This window comes from Marmota flaviventris, chromosome 2 (assembly GCF_047511675.1).
Source record: "Marmota flaviventris isolate mMarFla1 chromosome 2, mMarFla1.hap1, whole genome shotgun sequence".
In the NCBI taxonomy this organism is placed as follows: Eukaryota; Metazoa; Chordata; class Mammalia; order Rodentia; family Sciuridae; genus Marmota; species Marmota flaviventris.
Window position 1 is genome coordinate 31,000,669 of NC_092499.1, and position 22,185 is coordinate 31,022,853.

At 41.6% G+C, this 22,185-nt stretch overlaps 2 protein-coding genes across 2 annotated transcripts in view; both read right to left on the bottom strand.

The window, feature by feature from the left end:
• The window catches only part of Rgs6 (regulator of G protein signaling 6), a 564,395-nt gene that overhangs the window by 518,995 nt on the left and 23,215 nt on the right, over nt 1-22,185 (bottom strand). The gene's annotated exons all lie outside the window — the stretch shown is intronic.
• Nucleotides 735-2,714, bottom strand: LOC114089733 (DCN1-like protein 3). Its single transcript, XM_027931670.3, has one exon. The coding sequence runs from the start codon at nt 2,472-2,474 to the stop codon at nt 1,560-1,562; it is 915 nt and encodes a 304-aa protein (XP_027787471.2). The 5' UTR covers nt 2,475-2,714; the 3' UTR covers nt 735-1,559.

The window sequence follows — 22,185 nt, forward strand, 5'->3', positions numbered from 1 at the left end:
CATGGAGCAAGCAATGTGGGCAACAGGCCCCCATCCTGTAAGGAAGGTGTGGGCAAATTCATGTTCTCCTGTAGTAAAAATGGTCAGATTCAGATACGAAAGCCTCCATTATGATGTTCCCTGGCACTCTTCTTACTTACACTTTAAATATCGAAGGCAGCTCCCTCTTTTATGGCCAGTTTAGCAGGCAGAGAAACAAAGAAATATAGATACATATATGTGTGTATATATATATTTTATATAGGTAAAATATATACATATTTAATATATGTATATATACATATTTGAGGGTAGAGGAAGGAGAAGAGGATCATGTAAACCTAAACAGTCATCACATTACCCCAAATGAGCCTGACATTAACAAAAAGATAATAAATAACTCCTAGGGGTTAAGTGACAACATGGGTGCAGCAAGAAGGGAAAGGGCACATTTATTAAATACACTTTGACATTTGTTTGGCAGAGTTCAGACCAGCCCCAGGCTTCTGCACATGCCAGACAAGTAAGCTAGCTGATGACACTCAGAAAGGGAAAAAAAAAAAAAGATTCAAGCAGAGCTCCATACCACAGTTTTCCTTCAAGTCAGCTGGCCGGCAGGCACAGTCTTCCGACCACCAGGAACAGAAACTTTGGCTCCAAGACAAATGAAAAACAAAGTATTTCCACTTAAAACATGAAAATACAGAAACTTCATCAAAGAAAGAAAACTATCAAAGAAGTCAACTTCCAGAAAAACTGAGGTAGCACTGCTTTCTCTGCATTCAACGCTTAAGTGGTTCTCAGTACAATGTGTTCTAAAAAAAATGAAACTGCTCACTTGACTGACAGGTGCAGCATGTTGATGGATAAACTCAACATGAAATGCAATAGGTCAAAGAAGGAATGAGCAAGAAGTGAGGGAAATAGGGATTTTGGATAAATTAGCTTAAAAGGGGGTTGTCACCAGACTGCAAATGCTCTTGATTGGCCTTGGCTCTCCAAGAGCTCTCAATTGTCTGGAAATTAATGCAATGTGGTTAACAGTTAACACTGCTATCAAATCTGGGTAAATCTTTAAAAATAATAATTACAAACTAACTTCAACCATGTAAACAGCACTACACACAGTACAGACCTGCCCTGAAAAACAATATGCAAAACTGAGATCTGGCACTGTATCATTTTGTAATGTTAATTCAACCTAACAGTCCCATTCTCCCCACCCGGCTCTACACCCTCCCCCACCCCCAAAAAACCAAAAAAACCAAAAACCTAAATTTGTGCAAGAAATGGCAGGCTTATTCTATCTGAAGGCTTCAAAAAAAGAAGATACACAACATGTAGCCAGGTTCAAATATTTTGGGGGATTCCCCCCCAAAAAAAGAAATAACCAAAATAACCAAAAATGAAGAAAGTGCCTAAAACATGATACAGCATTTTAGAGCCCTTTCAGATACAAGGCAGAGAAAGGTGTAAAGTAGAAAATATCCGGATCTTCGGTAATTTCCAGAAAGGTCCAATTCCTCGTTTGGCTGCAGGGCAGCAGGCAGATCCTTGCTGCTGCTCCTGGAACAGAGCCATTAAGTCTGCTCCTCGGGACACAAGCCCTCGGGCCCTGAGCTGAGTGTGCCTCTCCCTTCTCCTTCTCGTTTCCTTCGTTCCATTTCCCACTCCACAAAGGTATTGAAGAGACTTGGCCAGGCCTCATCTTCACTGTAGTTGCTGAGGTCGGGGCCAATCACCTGAGTGAAGTTAAGGAACATGTTCCAAGTGTCCCGGGAGATGCCCTTGATCCCCGAGGGGTTCTCTGTTAAGAAGTTTAGCCATTGGTCCAACACAGGAGGATTGTTCTGGGTAAAGACTAGTTTCCACAGGGCAATGGCTATTTCCCGATGCAGTGACCGCTGCCCTTCTTCAGAGTCCAGGCCAAACTGAAATGTAAACCTGTAGAGATCCTTGAATTTATCCTCTTGTTTGGCTTCTATTAAGAGGCTAGGGAACCGTGCACAGATCCCGTCAATGCTGTCTGCACTTATTGCTTTGCAGCCATCAAAAAACTCCTTCCTGGTAAATTTGCACATGGTAGCAGCCTGGAACTTCCAAGCCAAGAGCAGCACTCGAAATTCTGTGGGGTCGACACACAGGTCATTGCAAAAGCGCTCCATGCCTTCCTCCAAAATTGCATCCTCCCGCTCATCCTTGTAGCGCCTGAACAGTTCTTCCAGTCTCTGCAAGGAAGACTCCTCAGCATTGGACTTGGACTCCCTCCCAGCATCTCCGGAGGATGTTGGCAGCTGGCAGGCTTCAGTGGCAGCTTCGGCTTTCTTGGTCCCATTGACGAGGATGTCCCCACCTGGCTTACCACAGGGTGGCACCTGTTCCTCACGGTGGCTTGCCCCTCGCCTGCTGTGTGACTTGCTGCTGGGGTCCCGGTCTCCATTCTTGCTGCCCAAGGTTGATGAGGGATTCTTGTACTTGGTGACACACTGGCCCATGGTGGTGGTGGCCTGGCCTCTAGAGTGGCCCCCTCTGGATTGGATGCCCTCGCTGCCACTGGCCCATGTACCTCAACATGCCATCAGCCAGAGGAGCCAGCCAACAGCTGCTCCAGAGGTTCCTCCAGTCAAACCCTTTCTGGAAACGACGGCGGCTCGGCGGGTCCAAACCACCTACCATCCCCGTTCGCGTTTCCAGGTTCCCTACCCCCGCCGCCGCCGCCTCTTCTTCCACCACTGCCGCCGCCTCCTCTTCATCTCCACACACCTGTTTCTTAACACTTCTGGGTTTTGTTTCACGTTCAGTCTGTAGAATTGCCTTCAAAGCTGTATTCCACTCGCGGAATCTAATTCAAGGAGGCACCATGAGCAAAATGGAAGCAGGAAAGGAAGGGGACAAAGCTTACCTTCCCTCAGGAAATAGTCCTGGGGAGTTTGCAGATGATGCCCCAGTGGGCAAGGATTTCACTTTGGAAAGATCCATCAAGCCCATGGTATATGTGTTGGAAAACAGGCCTAGAAAAGGTAGAGAAGGCACCCCTGGAAAGGACAGGTGATTCTCTGACCCCAGGGGAAAAGCAAATTAAAAAAAAAAAACTTAGATAGAAAGGAGATACATGAGAGATCCTGGAAACTAATAATCAAGGTTGTGTGCAAAGACAGAGGAGATTTAAAAGGAGGTAAAAGGTTTCAATAACTACCAAGAGGTGTGCCATGGGAATCAGTGAAGGGTATGTGTGTGTGCATATGTGTGTGTGTGTGTATGTGTGCATGCACAACCACACACTTCTACGCACATCTTTTAATGAAATTACTTTTTAAAAAGAAAAAATTGTAAATTATTCAAAAAAGTCTACTCCTAGAATATACTTTGGGTTTTCCCACATTGAAGTCATCAGCCTGACTGGTTGCTATATTTGTATAAAAGTCTATTTCAAGACAAATTGAGGAAGTAAGGATGTCGGGCTCAATGTATAATGAAAAGTTCATTCATCTGAACTTTTCTCAGGGTAATCACATGATAGAGTAAGAGGCAATACTCAGTGAGGAAATATAAATATCTTATAAAGCCCTGAAACACTTGGTAATTAATTTTTCAGCAGGAAGAACTTTGTATCTTAAAGGTAAGAATAGCTAGCATCACCATGGTATAGAAGAGAGAGAGGGAAAACACACACACACACACACACACAACATACAAGAAGATAGTAACTGAGAAAAGCCATAGTCACACATTATTTCTTATACCCGTGGATCTTATTCAAATAGGAATGAACCCAAAAACTCTTAGGCAGATCATAAAATTCTTCAAAAGCAGAAACATCATCAATTCATTCAACAAATAAATTTCTTTAACACCTATCTTCACCCATTTTGTGTTGATATCTTATCAAGAAAAGACATTCATTTGGTTCATGATTCTGGTGGCCTGAAGGTTCAAACAGCATGGTGTCAGCACTGACAAAGAGACTCATAACAGGGAAGTGGGAAGGGGACAAGCATGTGAAGTGGCCTCAAGTTACACCAACTGGCTCTTAAGAGAATTCATTCCTGTAAGATCCAACCCACTCCAAAGAGCTGCATTAATCCATTCCTGAGGTCCCATGACCCAATGTCCTTCTAGTAGGCCCCACCTCTGAAAGGTTCTGTCCCCTCAAGGTGGCCACACTGGAGTCAAGCTTCCAGCACATGAGCCTCTGGAGGACACACTCAGCTCATATCCTAGCCATAGAGCACCTGTGTTCCAGACACCAAGCTAGATGCTGGGGAGAGAGAAATGACTGGCTTCCTAGATTAGTTACTTATTGCAAACTATTCCAGAACTCAGTGGCTTTAAATAACACACATTTATTTTCCCAATTTCTGAAAGTCCAGAATCTGGGAGGATCTAGGTGCTTCAGGCTGAGGGTCTCTGTGGGGTGGGGGTGGTCCTCAAGCCCACTCTCAGATTCAGGTATGGCTAGGAGGATTCACAGGATTCACACAGTTTTACTCAGGGCCATGATTCATTACAGCAAAACAAACGGCTATTAAACCAAATCAGAACCTTGGCTCTTTGCTGAGTAGGAAACCAGCTACAAGCTCCCAAGGGTCCTCTTTCCATGGAATCTCACAGGATGGGTTTAATTCCTGCAGCAACACATTGTGACGACATATAGCAAGTGTTGTCTACTAAGATGCTCATTACAGAGTCAGTGCCCAAGATCTATGCTGGGGGCAGCCTCAGATATACTTCTTCTGCCTCAAACATATCCAGATTCCAGATTTCCAGATGGATAGCAGGTATCCAGCATAAATAATTTTTTTTTCTGTCGAAGCACACAGAGCCACTTACCTAACCTCTAGGGAATTACGGGGATCCTCCCGTCTAAATCCAAATTCCCCGGTCCCAACCAAGAGCCAATATTGCCAGCAGGCCTTTCTAAGGATGGCAGTCTCAGGCCTCCAATAGCAGTTCTGTTTCTACTCAGCATCTCTTGAGCTTGCAGACCAACAGTAGGTCCAGCTGCATTTTCTGAAGGCTTGACTGGAACTGGAAGTATACTTATGAGAAAGCTCGCTTGCATGGCTACTAGCTGGAAGTTCTGCACCATATGGGCCTCTACAAAGCTGCCCCAGTGTCCTTCACTTGTGACAGCTGGCTTTCCCCACAATGAGTGATCCAAGAAGTAAAAGACCATGTCTAAAACAAAAGCTGCGGTCTTTTATTAATCCTGAGAGTGGCATGCTCCCACTCACTTCCACCTTACGCTATTGCACATGGACCAACCCTGGTATAACTTAGAGGGGGAGGGGATCAGCCACTCTGAAGCCCTGGAGTCAGGGGTGGGGCTTGGAGGCTGCCCTCCACAGCTCACCTTCTTGCTCCCAAGGATTCAAATCCCTCCTATGTGCAACACACACAGTCCCCCAAATTCTCATCCCTTTACAGCATCAGCCTCAAGTTTAGACTCTGTTCTTTTAAGTCAGGTCTAGGATCAGATGAGGCTTGTCAGGTGTAGTCTCTGACATCTTTTCAAGGATGGTTCCTCCTGACCTTTAGGCACCTGCAGCTAAAAAGACAAATGTCTCGTCCCAATACCAACACACAACATATGATGGTGGGACAGGCACAAGATAAACACTGTAAACACTCTCACTCATGAAGGAGAGATGGGGGACAGCAGTTCTGAAAAAGGTTCTTGGTTAGGTCTCTCATGGAAGCCAAGGAATAATTCTCTTAGCCACATTCTCTGGACTCTTGGTTCTACCTTCTCGGTCATCTCTCCTTTGCACGAAAGGTAACTGGGCTTTCAGCTGAGTAGCTTTCTCCGCCTGCTTCCTCTTGGCTGACACTCCGTGTTCCAAAGGAGCTTCCTCTTATTCTCTCCAGAGCCCTTTCGCTTTGAGCTAATGGGTTTTCTTCAAGTTTAACTCTTTAAACTTGGTAGGACTTCTGTGAGTCCTTTTAGGGTTCATTTTACCAGACAAAGGCCACAGTCACAAATCTCTTTGTAATAGGGCCTTCTTTATGTTGGACTTCTACTGAGATATAGTGTCCTTAACTTCCTAGAAGTGTATTGTTGGGCAGAGGATTGGAAAGCAAACAATCCCTTGCGGGGGCTTTTGGTCTGACTGAGTAGTAGTCTAAGACACCATCTTTGATTTTTTTTTTTTTTTTTAAGATCTGAAGAAAAGATTTTACAATCACATCCTTGGCTTCGTGTTTGGAACTTATTTTCCTTTAAGTGTCCTGAATTTGATCTTTGCTCAGAAGCTATTTCTTAATTTTAACATCAGGTGCCACATGGAGCGGCTGGGAACCTTCAAAACCAGCAAGTCCTGACTCTTTTTTTTCTCAGCATCTCTCTCTTCTTGTAATTTTACTAAAAGCAACAGCAAAAAATCCAAAAGCACTCTCAACAGCCCAGCTAGAAATCTCCTTAACAGTGTCATCAGTTCTTTAGCCACATTTTCTACTTCCCACATACTGCAGGTGATGGGATTGCTAAGTTTATTTTTATTTTTGTTATTTTATTTTTTGCCACTACATAACAAGGATTCTCCTTTTTCTGATTTCCTATAAGATTTTTCTCATTTTCCTTTAACTTTTCACTGGCAGCCTTCTCAAAGTCCAAACTCCAATGAACAGTGTATTCCAGCCTTTACCTGAATGCTCCTCAATCTTTACTGTTTCCCCACTGCCCACGGCTGTTCAACGACCCCAGCACATTTCAGGGTTTATTTTTTTTTTCTTTTTCTCCATCAGCACCCCACATCTAGTGCCAAAATCTGAATTTGTTACATACTGACATGTGAAAAATTACTCCAAACCTCAGAACTTAAAACAACAAATGTGTATTGTCTCCCATAGATTCCGAGGGTCAGGAATCGGGAGCCGGTTGGGTGGGTGACTGACTCCGGGTGTCTCAGGAGGCTGTAATCGGCTGACGGCAGGGCCTGTAACATCTGAAGACTCAAGGAGCAGAAGACCTGCAGATCTGCACCAGGCTCACATGCATGTTTATTGCCGGCTTCTGTTTCTTACTGACTGTAGCTACAGGGGCCTCTCTACCTAAACTGGCTGATTGCTCTCACAGTGTGGCAGCTGGCTTTCCCCAGAGTGGGCCAAGAGGAAGCACCCAAGATGAAAACCTTAGTCTTTTATAACCTAATCTTGTAAATGGCCCATGATCACCTCTGCCATCATCTTTTGGTCAAGGGCATGAATTCCAGGAGGTGGGGTTCCTTGGGGGACATGTTGGGAGCTATTCGGAGGCCTTACAGGAAGATAGACATCAACAACTAATTATAATAAAATGTAACTGGAACCATAATAAACTTGTGGAAAAGTCAGCACCAGTTCTCCCTGGGAGAGTCGGGATGGGCGGGCACCTCAGAGGAAGTCCAATTTAGGGCCCCAAGGGATAAATGAGACTTGTCAGACCCACAAAGAGCTTCCAACTGTGGAAGTGTTACCATGCATTTTCCTCCATGCATATCCTACCCACCTGGTAAATTCTACAGCCTCAAAGTCTTCCCAGGTACACAGACGGAACGATTTAATTTAATATCAACATTTTTGGAGGATCCATTACCATTCGATAGATGAATCAAAAAGCCATAATGGTAGATGCTGGGTACCATGCTTAGAAAGACCTCATCTAAAGGTTAAGCTTTACTTAAGAAAAATAATAATGATGACTAAAGCAAAAAAAAAAAAAATGAACAGTTGAGTAATAAATGGGAGAAAGGAATATTTGCTCCTAGTTGGTAAAGCATACAACAATTAACACACAATCATGATTATTTAAATAAGAACAGGAAGAAAGACTCAGAGAAAGAATCACTAGCCAAAGGATCCTTCACGTGAAATAGACGAGAGAGTGGATGGAAAACTAGTCAGGCAAGCACACCGATACACAAAAAAGCTATTTTTTTATTTCTTATAAGAGTGATACAATCTCATTATAAAAATTATTGAAGTAAAAATAAGCATAAGAAAGAAAATAAAATCACTCATGATCTCACATTCCAGGAATAACCATTCTTTGGTTTACAGACTTTTTCTTTTAAGCTGCTGGATGGATTTGGGGGGAGGGGATATAGATATATAAGTAATTTTGGAAATATATACAATTAAAAATAGTTCTATCCTTTTTATAAATATTAAATTACAAGATATGGGATAGAAAATAAAATACATCTGTAGTCTTTTACTCTGGTGGGGAGAAACAGTTTACTATTAACATGGTATTTTTCTTACTGGATTTTTTTCCCCCAATATTGGGGATTGAAGCTAGGCACACTCTACCACTAAACTATATCACCAGTTCTTTTACTTTTTTAATTTTTTTTTCCTTGAGAGAAGTTCTAAATTGCCAAGGCTGGCCTTGAATTTGTGATCCTCCTGCATCAACCTCCTGAGCAGTTGGGATTACAGATGGGCATCACCACCAGCCCAGCTCTTACAGCAAGTGTTTTTAACTGCATCTCTGATTTTATCTTCAAGACTGAAAGCAGCTGTCCCCAATCTGCATTGACCAGACCACTAGAACTTCTTACTCAGCACCCAGTTCTTATCCCAGACCAGTGAATTCAGGCCCCTGTTTCCAAGGATGCAAAGATGATTCCAATAGGCAGCAAAGCTTAAGGAACTGCTGAGTAAGCATTTGCGCTCCTGGCTTTGAATGCTGCTGACTCACACCCCTCAGTTGTCAAGGTTCTCTTGCTCTCGGTTGAGGAGACAACCTAGCCCAAGCACCTGCCCCTTCCTGAGGGCAGCCTGCTACATCCTATGACTGGATGATACGGAAACATAAAGACCCATCTTGTTGCCCCACATCTTACTCCATTTCCTACTGCTATCACAAATTACCACAGACTGGGTAAGAAGGTAACAACAGAAGTTTGTTTGGCTCATGGTTCCAAAAGGTGGGAAATACAAGATCCTGGGGCCAGCATCTGGCAAGGGCTGCAACATAACATGGCAGAAGGGCACGTGATGATCTGTGCAAAAGAAAGAAGGAGGGGCAAACGTATCCTTTCATCAGGAGCTCACTCCCATCAGAACTCACTCACTCCCAAGATTACAGTATTTACCCATTCATGAGAACAGAGCCCTCGTGATCTAACTATCACTTAGAGATACCACTGGTTAATACCATCCAAGTGGCAATAACATTGCAACATGAGTTTTGGAGGAGACATTCAAATCATAGTACCTCGACTCAAGAATCCCAGGTTCAGAACTATTGATCCTGTGACTATGACCCTGCACAGCCTCTCCTACCCAACCCTGCCTCCTTCCCCTCCCCAACAGTGTCGACCCTGACAGAGATCCTAATAAAGTCTGCAGGGTTATTCACTGAGACTGCTTCCTGAGGGAACCAGATTGGTGTCACATACTGTGTAGAGCATCTCTAAAAGAATAAACTTCCCCTAAAAGAACAGATCATGAAAACTTTGAGTAGGCCCAGGTCTACCTGGCCACCGGCAAACACCCACAGGAGCTCAGGCTCTTTCACAGGACCAGCAAGTCACCGCAGGAGCTCAGGCCTAGCCCAGATTCACCCACACTGACATAGGCCCAGGGTGGGTCCAAGTTTGCCACCCGACCCCCACCTGGGAGCTCAAACCTAACGCACTTCCATCTTAGGACACTACAGACATCGCCATAGCCTTCCCCATGCAATAGCCCCTAACTTTTGAGGACAAGGCCTAGAAGCAGCTGCACCTCAGAGCAGGCATCCCAAAGGAAGTGTGAGGCCCATCCTTTCAGCCCCATCTCTGTAAGACATTGCATCCATCTTGGGGCACCTCCACTACTATCCTGAGTTACCTTGGCTATTGCCGCCACCACCTTTAGTTGCAGTAGCATACATTGAGAGACTCCAGCAGGGTCTGGAAGCCCAACATCAAGGTGAGGTACAGACAATCAGCATGGGTACTACAAGAATATAGGGTAGAAACTGTAATGTCTCAGATCCACACTGCAAGAAAGGAAGACACACAGACAACATGAAAAAACAAGGGAGGAAAGTGTCCCAAACAAACCAGGATACTACAATAACAGAACCCACGGACAGCACAGTTGATGAAATGTCAGAGAGGGAGTTCAGAAGGTTCATAATTAAAATGATTTGTGAATTAAAGAATGACCTAACTGAGCAAATACAGGTAAAAATTGATCTCTCCAACAAAGAGATAAGAGAGCAAATACATAGCAAAAGATTACTTCAAGAAAGAGATAGAGACTCTGAAAAGAAAAAAACCATTCAGAAATCCTTGAAATGAAGGATACAATAAGTCAAATTAAAAAACTCAATAGAAAGCATAACCAACAAACAAGATCACTTGGAAGAAAGAAGGTCAGATAATGAAGACAAAGTATACAATCTGGAAAATAAAAACACAGTGAAGATAGTAAAAAACCATGAACAGAACATCCAAGAATTATGGGACAGCATCAAAAGTCCAAATCTAAGCATTATTGGGATAGATGAAGGCAAAGAGTTTCAAACCAAAGGAATGCACAATTTCTGTAATGAGATAATATCAGAAAATTTCCCAAGCATAAAGAAAGAATTGGAAAACCGAATACAAGAAGCTTACAGGATACCAAATGTACAAAATTACAACAGATCTACACCAAGGCACATTATAATGAAAATGCCTAGCATACAGAATAAGGAGAGAATTTTAAAAGCCGCAAGAGAGAGGAATCAGATCACATATAGGGGGAGACCAAATTGTATCTCAGCAGATTTTTCAACCCAGACTCTCCAAGCCAGGAGATCATGAAACAACATATACCAAACTCTGAAAAAAAAATGGATTCCAACCAAGAATCTTATATCCAGCAAAATTAAGCTTTAGATTTGATGATGAAATAAAAACCTTCCATGATAAACAGAAGTTAAAAGAATTTACAAGTAGAAAGCCTACAGAACATCCTCAGCAAAATATTCCAAGAAGAGGAAATGAAAAATGTGATGAAAATCAGCAGACAGAGGTGTTATACTAAAGGAAAAACTAATCAGAGGAGAAACCTGGTCAAGTTAAACACCAAAATAAACAAAAATGGCTGGGAATACAAATCATGTCTCAATAATAACCCTAAATGTTAATGGCCTAAAGTCACCAGTTAAAGACATAGATTGAATAAAAAAAAATCCAACAATATGCTGCCTCCAAGAGACTCATCTCATAGGAAAAGACATCCACAGACTGAAGGTTAAAGGTTGGGAAAAATCATACCACTCACATGACTACAGAAGTGAGCAGGGGTTTCCATCCTCATATCAAATAAAGTAGATATCAAGCTAAAGTTAATCAAAAAGCATAAAGAAGGACACTACATACTGCTCAAGGGAACCATACACCAACAAGACATAACAATTATAAATATATACAATGGAGCATCTACATTCATCAAACAAACTCTTCTCAAGTTCAAGAGTCAAATAGACCACAACACAATAATTTTGGGTGACTTTAATACACCTCTTTCATCACTATATAGATCTTCCAAACAAAACCTGAACAAAGAACTACAGAACTCAATAATACAATCAATAACTTAGACTTAACTGACATATATTGAATATTTCATCAACGAATGAATACACTTTCTTCTCAGCATCACATGGATCCTTCTCTAAAATAGACCATATACTATGCCACAAAGCAACTCTTAGCAAATATAAAAAAGTAGAGATACTACCCTGCACTCTATCAGATCATAATGGAATGAAATTAGAAATCAATGATAAAATAAGACATAAAAGGCACTCCAACACCTGAAGACTAACTAATATGCTACTGAATGAACAATATGTTGCAGAATACATCAAGGAGAAGATTAAAAAAATTTAGAGGTGAATGAGAATACATATACAACTTATACAACTTATCAAAATCTCCAGGACACTATGAAGGCAGTTCTAAGAGGAAAGTTCATTGCATGGAGTTCATTTCTTAAAAGAAGAAAAAATCAGCAAATAAATGACTTAACATTACATCTCAAAGTCCTAGAAGAAGAATAAATCTGCACCAAAAGCAGTAGAAGAAAGGAAATAAATAAATAAATAAAAATCAGAGATGAAATTGAAACAATTGGAAAAATTGACAAAACAAAAGTTGGTTCTTTGAAAAAAATAAATAAAATTGACAGACACTTAGCCATGCTAATGAAGAGAGGGAGAGAGAAAACTCAAGTTACTAATATAAGCGATAAAAAAGAAAATATCACAAAAGACCCTACAGATATACAGATGATAATTAGAAATTATTTTGAAAACTTGTACTCCAATAAAATAGAAAAATAGCGAAGGCATTGACAAATTTCTAGAGTCATGATTTGCTCAAATTGAATCAAGATGATATACACAATTTAAACAGATCAATTTCAAGTGACGAAATAGAAGACACCACCAGAAGCCTAACAACCAAGAAAAGCCCAGGACCAGATGGATACACAGCTGAGTTCTACAAGACCTTTAAAGAAGAACTAATAACAATACTCTTCAATTTATTTCAGGAAATAGAAAAAGAGGGAGCACATCAAAACTCATTCTATGAGGCCAGTATCACCTATCACCCTGATTCCAAAACCAGGCAAAGGAACATAAAAAAAAAAAAAAAAAAAAAAAAAAAAAACGAACGAACGAACGAAAGAAAGAAAGGAAGGAAGGGAGGAAGGGAGGGAGGGAGGGAGGGAAAAGAAAAGAAAGAAAGAAATAGAAAAGAAAGAAAACTTCAAACCAATATCTCCAATGAACATAAATGCAAAATTTCTCAATAAAATTCTGGCAGATTGAATACAGAAACATATCAAAAAGATAGTACACCACGATCAAGTGGGGTTCATTCCAGGGATGCAAGGTTGGTTCAACATACAGAAATCAATAAATGTAATTCATGTAATCAATAGACTTCAAGATAAGAAACAAATTATTATCTCAATAGATGTAAAAAAAGCATTTGACAAAATACAGTACCACTTCATGTTGAAAACATTAGAAAAACTAGGGATGACAGGAACATATCTCAACATCATAAAGTCTACCTATGCTAAGCCCCAGGCCAATATCATTCTAAATGGAGAAAAATTGAAAGCATTCCCTCTAAAAACTGGAACAAGACAGGGATGCCCTCTTTAACCATTTCTATTTAACATGGTTATTGAAACACTGGCCAGAGCAATTAGACAGTCAAAAGAAATTAAAGGGATACGGATAGGTAAAGAAGAACTCAAATTAGCACTATTTGCCGACAATATGATTGTATACCTAGAAGACCCAAAAAGTTCACCAGAAAACTTCTAGAACTAGTAAATGAATTCAGCAAAGTAGCAGGATACAAACTGAACACCCATAAATCAAAGGCATTTCTATATATCACTGACAAATCCTCTGAAAGGGAAATGAGAAAAACTACCCCATTTACAATAGCATAAAAAATAACATAAATAAATAAAATTAAAAATAACATAAAAAAATAACAAAAGAGGTGAAAGACCTCTAAGTAAAAACTACAGAACACTAAAGAAAGGAATTAAAGAAGACCTTAAAGATGGAAAGATTTCCCTTGTTCTTAGATAGGCAGAATTAATATTGTCAAAATGACCATACTACCAAAAGCACTATACAGATTTAACGCAATTCCAAATCAAAATCCCAATGATATTCCTTTCATAGAAATAGAAAAAGCAATCATTAAATTCATCAGGAAAAATAAGAGACCCAGAATAGCTAAAGCATTCCTTAGCAAAAAGAGTGAAGCAGGTGGCATCACTACACCAGACCTTAAACTAGAGTACAGAGGAATAGTAACAAAAACAGCATGCTATTGGTACCAAAATAGACTGGAAGACCAATGGTAAAGAATAGAGGACACAAAGACCAACCCACATAATTATAGTTATCTTATATTAGACAAAGGCACTAAAAATGTACATTGGAGAAAAGATGGCCTCTTCAACAAATGGTGCTGGCAAAATTGGAAATCCATATGCAACCAAATGAAATTAAACCCCTATTTCTCACCATGCACAAAACTCAACTCAAAGTAGATCAAGGACCTAGGAATTAAACCAGAGACACTGTGACTATTAGAAGAAAAAGTAGGCCAAAATATCCATGATGTCAGATTAGGCCCCAACTTCCTTAATAAGATTCCTACAGTGCAAGAATTCATCTCAAGAATCAATAAATGGGATGGATTTAAACTAAAATGCTTCTTCTCAGCAAAAGAAACAATCAGTGAGGTGAAGAGAGAGCCTTCTAATTGGGAACAAATTCTTACCACACGCACGTCAGAGCACTAATCTCTAGAATATATAAAGAACTCAAAAATCTTAACACCAAAAAAATAAATAAATAACCCAATCAATAAATGAGCCAAAGAACTGAACAGACAGACATTTCTCAGAAGATATACAATCAATCAACACATATATGAAAAAATGTTCAACATCTCTAGCAATTAGAGAAATGCAAATCAAAACTACTCTAAGATTTCATCTCATTCCAGTCAGAATGGCAGCTATTATGAATACAAACAACAATAAGTCTTGGTGAGGATGTGGGGAAAAGGCACACTCATACATTGCTGGTGGGACTGCAAATTGGTGCAGCCAATCTGGAAAGCAATATGGAGATTCTTTGGAAAACTGGGAATGGAATCACCATTTGACCCAGCTATTCCTCTCCTCAGTCTATACCCAAAGGACTTAAGAACAGCATACTCAGGGACACAGCCACATCAATGTTTAAAGCAGCACAATTCATAATAGCCAAACTGGGGAACCAACCTAGATGCCCTTCAGTAGATGAATGGATAAAAAAAAAGAAAGTGGCATATATACACAATTGAGTATTACTCAGCAGTAAAAGAGAACAAAATCATGGCATTTTCAAGTAAACGGATGGAGCTGGAAAGAATATAATGCTAAGTGAAATTAGCCAATCCCTAAAAAACAAATGGTGAATGATTTCCCTGATTTAAGGATGCTGATTCATAATATCCTGTGGGGGGAGGGGTGATGGGAGGATTAAATGAACTCTATATAGGGCAAAGGGGAAAAGGGGTAGGAGGGGGAGGGTGGGGCCACAGGGATAGGAAAAAACGGTGGAATGCAATGTTCATCATTACCCTAAGTACATGTATGAAGACACAAAGGATGTGACTCTACTTTGTGTACAACCAGAGATATAAAAAACTGTGCTCTATATGTGTAATATGAATTGTAATGCATTCTGTTGTCATATATAACAAATTAAATTTAAAAAAAAAGAAAAGAAAACTCTTCCTCAAAGACCTTATACCTGAAGGAGGGGAATGGGCTGTATGTTTCTGAAAGTGATGATCAAAGTATATTAAAAAGCCCTTTCATGAGGATTTACTCTTCCATTTGGGAACTATTAAAAGTTTTGGAGATAGTTGTGACAGTCACCAAAAATTGTGAATGCAATGAACCCCATTTTTTTATACATAAAAAATCATCCAAGTGGCAACTTTAATCTTACACATATTACAATGGTTTTATAAAACATTAACATACAAAAAAACATTGAATAATATAGTTTACATGGGTAAACTGAATGGTATGTGCATTGTATCTCAATGAAGTGTTTTTAAAACAAATCCTTCAGTGTAGTGTCATGACACGTGGCCCTGTTAATCCACAGAATAATGATAACATTTCTAGGTCCTCATTGAGGGGCTCTCTCTCACTCGTTGTCTCATTCCCTAAAATACAGAAACACAAATGCTTATTGATTTGTACTTTATGTATCTTCTGTCAGCAAGAATTCAAGATTTATATAATGAGTGGTACAGGGAATAAATAAGCAATTTCTTGGATCAGCTCCCAGGGTTAAGAATATTTAAGGACTACTTTAGGGCCAAGATATTGGCAACATCACCAAGCCCAGCTCTGCAATAATACAAGTGTTCCCTTTACCTGACGTGCAAGCTCACACATATAGAAAACCACCACAGAACTAGAGAACAGACTGATTTCTTATTAGGGAACAAACAAACTCGTTTATATAAACTAGTACCAGTGTCCCTCAAGATCCACAAGAGAACTGTTCCAGGACCTCCAGAAAGATGAAAATCTGTGGCTGTTCAGGTCCCTTTGATAAAATGGCAGAGCATTTATATATAACCTACCCACATCCTCCCAAATACATTAAAGCATCTCTGGATTACCTACAAAACCTAACGCAATAGAAATGCTATGGAAATAGTTGTTGTAAATAGTTGGTGTTAGGAAACAACAATAAGAAAGAAATCTTGTGGATTTCAATAGAGACGCAAATTTTTTCCTAAGATTTTTCTTCTGAGTTTGGTTGTAAATGCAGATGGCAAATCTGCCGGCATGGAGGGCCGACTCTCCACACCAAAGCCAGCAGTGTCCAGAGGGTCACAGACATGGAAACCCATCTCCCCATAAACAATCCACGCACCTCCTCCAACATTTATAAAGTACTTCCCATTTGCAAATCTCTCCATAATCATCTCTGGCCATCCTCAGGAGGCCAGGACTTTCCACTTTCTGAATCACTCGCAAGCCTCTGGCCTCAGTGTAGATCTTCCCTTAACAAGAGACCTCTATTCAATAAAGGCCAAACCTCCAAGAAGGGTAAACTGTCCTTTAAGGTCTGCGGTTTCTGCTTCTGAACCCTCCACAATCAATGCACTTCCAGAAACCAACTTGATGTTACATGAAGCTTAGACATTGAAGTACTGAAGAATGAAAGAAAACACTAATGTCAAAAATGCCACCCAAAGGCAAGTGGTAAAAATAGACTTGGAGCTGAAAAGTGTGACCTTCACTCCTAAATCTGCCTCTAATGAGCTGTGTGACCCTGGACTAATCAATTAACCACTTTGAATCTCGGTTCCTCTAACTGCAATATGGACTTAATGATAACACTTGGACTGCCTCGCTCATAGATTGATGTGAGGTCAAATGAGATTCATAAATGTCTAACTGCTTCAAAGACCAAAGTTGTGACAAATGTGAAGGAGTACTGTAGCATTTCCAGTCTCTGAAGTTTAGGGCCATTTAGGTGCAAAATAACTGTTGAAATATAAGAGGGAGGGAGGAATTCCACTGGAAAGGGGAGGGGTTTTCCTTCATAGAACCCCTTCTTGCAACTGTCTCACCCCGCATTTTAAACCAAAATGATTCTGTGTTAAAGCCACAAATCAAGGTGTGAAAGAAAACAGGAGTTAAGATATGTCCTTAGCTTAGACTGATACAGTCTTTTCTATCTGACCCTCTTGAGTTTGTTTGGTTGGTTGTATTGTCAGGGTTTGCATTTGTTTTGGTGGGACACATGTTTGTGTCCTATTCTATTTATGATGTCAAAAAGCGCTGGTGTAAACTAATCAGTTTCTTTTGGAGCCCAGACATGTGTGCTTTTTTTTTTTCTAGAAAAGGCCCTGGAGAGAACTAAATCTTTACAGCGCCACACAGCAATGCTCCAGTGGATTTAAAAAAAAAAAAATCTATGACGTCAGATTACAATCACCGACACACCGATTTCATACTCCACAAATGGGCAGCCTCTGAAATTTCAAAATCAACAGGGACTTATTTTTTTATCCCCCCCACTGAATGAAGACTAGATTGGGACTCATAAAGTGTTCCCAATTTAGCAGGGCACAGCGGCTAAAGGCAGCTGCTTAACAACTGCACGGCCTGGTGCACACCAGTTTCCAGGAGAGGCCACTAGCAGAACCAAAATCAGGATCGCGTCGAACACGATCAAAACAATGAATCCCGAACCCCAGAGAGAACTAAATGATGCTTCTCTTTTGACTTGCTTTTCCTTTAAGAAAGCTTTGGGGAGAAATCAGGATTTCTAAGTCCAAGTCACCAGAGGTATTTAGGCACCGAAACATTAATCAACTTTACAACAGATGCACATTTAAACCTCTCCTCTCCTCTCTTCCTTCCTTCCAACCTCAAAATCCTTGGGAGCCCACACACCACAAACAGCTCTCAGGGGTCACCCACAGAGGTCATCATGATCACCAAGTCCAGGGGCATTGCATGAATGCAGACATCCCTCTGTACCCATGGGTTCCACATCCACAGATCCAACCAACCATGGATGAAAGAAAAGAAGAAAGGAAGGAAGGAAGGAAAAAAGAAAGAATAAAAATCTGTACTGAATATATACAGAGTTTGCTATTTATATAGCATTTACATTGTACTAGGCATGATGAGAAATCTAGAGATTTTTTTAAAGTATACAGGAGGATGTCATAGATCATATGCAAATACTATGCCATTTTATATAAGGGACTTGAACATCTGTGAAATTTGGGATCCACGGGGTCCTGGGACCAACTGCTCATGGGTACTAGTGATTGTCTTTCTTGATCTCCTTCCTGGCCATTCCTTTACCTGGAAACAGGTGACTCCTCTAACACACTATTCCATCCTGGCTCTCCACATACTCCCCCCCCCCACTCCACTTTCCTATCTCTTGCTCTTCTCATGGTCCTTGATTACCTAAGTCCCATGGGTCCTCCTTTGGGTATCCTCTGCTATCCATACTCCCCTCTCTCTCTCATGTGGCTCTCTGTCCACCTGTGAAATGATGGCTCTCAACCAACTCCAACTTGAAGATCAAACCACATATCCAACTGCCTCCCCATTTTTACATTTCTCCTCCTTAGCACCTTATATCCAAGATGGAACACATCTCCTTTCCCACACACACACAAAAATAAGCTCCCATTCCCAGCTTTCCAAGTCTTTTTATCCATCTCATCTTCTCCTATCAAAGTCATCTTTCTAGTCCACCTATATCTGCATCATTATGCAAAGATCCTGTAATAACTTCCCAAGCAAATTCCTGTTGGCCCTAACTTCTGACTCAGCATTCTGTATGGCAATACCAGATAAGTCTTACTGAGGTAATGTGTGTGTCACAATCCTATTCAAACGATGTTGATGTTCCTCCTCATCAAGCCTCGATTCCTTATCCTAACATCTAAGGGTCTCCATAATCTAGTCTTCACTCCACTAACACCCTAAAGGTCACAGTGCTCAGAAGAGTTGGCATCTTAAACTTACCTTGAGGTTTCTCGCTTCACCTAAAAGGCTGTTTTGACCCCTCTCCTACCCATCACCACCTGCTAGAATTACATCTTTCTTCAACAATTAGCTCAAACTACTTCCACAGTGAAACTTTCCCCGATTTCTTCTGTCCAAAATGCGTCGTACTCAAAAGCATTTTCATCACTCCGAGCATCTACCACGTTCTGCAACAATGAAGCTCTCATTTTATCTCCTTCTTAGATCACAAACCTTGTAAGGGGAGGGGTCAGGCTTCATGGTTTGCTGAAAAGCATGTGAACTTTGAAACCAAAATAACCAGGCCGTGTTTTTCTTTGCACTGGCTAAATAAGGGACTTTTCTGGTTTTAATTCCCTCATCTGTAAAAAGGTCCTATAGAAGGGACTTGCTTACCTCAGGGGTTAGCATCCTATGGCCCACAGGCCCGATCAGGACCATGCTCTCTTTTTATCATTGAAGTCTTTCTGAAACAACCACGCTCACTCGCTCATGTGCTGTGTATGGTGCCCTCAAGCAACAACGGGAAAGCTGGGGAGCTACAACAGAAACCGCATGGCTCCCTAAAACTGAAGTTCAGCTGTCCCTTGCTATCCATGAGGGACTGATTCCAAGACCCCCTTCAGACACCAAAATCCACAGCTGCTCAAGTCCCTTATGTAAAATGGCATGGTTTTACAGATAAAGTAGGCCCATCCTCTCATATGCATTAAATCATCTCTAGATAACTCAGGATACCTAATACAATGCAAATGCTCTGTAAATAGTAGTCACACTGTGTTGTGTAAGGAATGCAAAGAAAAGAAGTCTGTACGTGTTCAGTATAGATGCAACCCTCATGGGTCAACCTACATTTTCAATCCACAGTTGGGTCATTCTGTGGACACAGAACTTGTGGGTACAGAAGTCCAGCTAATTATCATATGGCCCCTTCCTAAACAAAGAGACCCTTCCATTTTACTCTCCATAGGTGGAGAGGTGGTCTAGTTAAAGATATTTTCCAGACTTCTCTGTAACTAGGGATCCAGGAGAGAAATGGGTTCCATTTATTGGAGGTGCACACCAAGGAGCTCCAGAAGGAGGAGGTGAGATGGGGCCATCTTCTGGCCCCTTCTTGACTGTTCACTGCTGTGGAGGAAGGGCAGAGAGCAGGGGTCTTCTCAAAGCAGCAGTACCCAGTGTCCTTTCTGTGGTTCCATGACAGTAGAGAAGCAACTGCAGCGGTGTCAGCAGCAACAGTGGCTTTCCAATCCAGGCTCCCCGATGCCAAGATGGCAGCCCAGGGTGCACGCTGACCTTGGTTACATTGTTCTAGAAATCTTTCCCTGGGGTTTGCCCTTCCAGTGGTTTGTAAGCACGTTCAGTCCCTGTATAAGATCCCTTCTTTAATTTATAGCCAAGTTTTTTGAGTCTTGTACTGAACCCTACCTGACACAGAGCCAAATTATAAATATCTAATTGAGTTACTGAGAGGGGAAATGTCAACGCACGTGAAAGCACTTAATCAATGGTAGAGCTATTGTTACCTGTAAATCTTTTATCTCATTCCCTGTTTTCTGAGCCCAACTTCTGACTTGGCGCAGTCCCCGTTAGTCAGCTTTTCATTGCTATGACTAACATACCTCACAAGAACAACTTCAAAGAGGAAAGATTTATTTTGGCTCACAGTTCTTGTCCATGGTCAGCTGTTCCATTGCTCTGGACTTGAGGTGAGGCAGAATGTCATGGGGGAGGGTGTGACAGAGGAAAGCTGCTCTACGCATGGCATCCAAGAAGCAGAGGGACAAAGAAGAAGGGGCCAGGGAGAAGAAAAACTCTTCCAGGGTTTCCCTTGACCTACTTCTTCCAACCAGGTCCTACCTCCCAGTAGTCCATTCAACCACTAATGGATTAGTCTATCAAGTGGATTAATCCACTTAATCCCATAGAATCATCATTGCCTAAAATGTCCACCTCTGAATCTTGCTACACTAAGGACCAGGCTTTCAACACAAGACTTTGAGGGACATTCCAGATCCAAACCAAAATCGTGCCCCCCATCCCTGAAATGCAGATGCTCCCCACAGCACAGCCCTCAGCCCTATTCCCTTCTTGTTCTACTTGAGAAATCTCATCTCTCCTTGTAGCTTCAATCCTCATATCCACCAAGGGTTAACCCATCGAGGACACGGACAGGTTGAGAAGTTGACACAGGATAACTCTGCAGAACAATGCCGTTACAGGGTTAACACAATCTCTGAAGTTCATGAGACTTGTGAATCTTATCCATGGACTTTCTTGGTTATAAAATCCTGGTTTTGCAGGGCAATGAGCATCCACACCTCTCTCTCAAACCAGGTCACTCTTGTGAGGCGAAGGCGGATGTGTGCGCTGGCCCTTGTACAGGCAACTCAGCCTCAGTGTGTCCCCATGGGAATTTAACCTTCCACTGCTCCTTTTCCTATTTATCATGTAAGTGCATGGTCCTCCCATCCCCCAGAGGCCTGGGCATCATTCAGACATCTCCTCTTCCTTCCCTATGAACAGTTAATTGCCAGGTCCTGACAACTCTACCTCCTTAGTTGCTTTTGAATCTATTCACTTCCCTGTCTCAGGGGTCAGCAATTTGTCCAGCCACCACCACCTCTCATTACTATTGCTGCAGGAGCCACCAAATGGCATCTCTTCCTCTACTCCGTCATGCTCTCTTGTCTATTTCCTGTACCTCAGAACATACATATCAAATCTAATCATGTCTTTCTTCTGTAGCATCCAGCCCTCCCCAGGTCCCTGCCCTGGAAAGGCCCCACCCAACCCCACCCCAGGAGCTACAGTCTTTGTCACTCCCCAAGGAGTGCAGGCGGTTTCCTCCCCTCTGTCCTTCCTTCATCACCCCTTTGTGTCTCCCCCTCCCCCCACTCTCCTCCTCACTGACTCCTCCCTCAGCTCTTGGCTTAGGTGACACTTAATTCCCAACTCACCAAAGCCTAGGCATAGAGCAGTGTAGTCATAAACCCTGTCCTGACAGAGCATAGTCTTACAGGGACAATCAGTAATGACAAACATGGCCAGCCCCCAGTCCTAACCCCAGGTTGGGTCAGGATCCCCCCCTGCTGGGGTCCCTTAACCAACACCTCCCACCTTTCCATT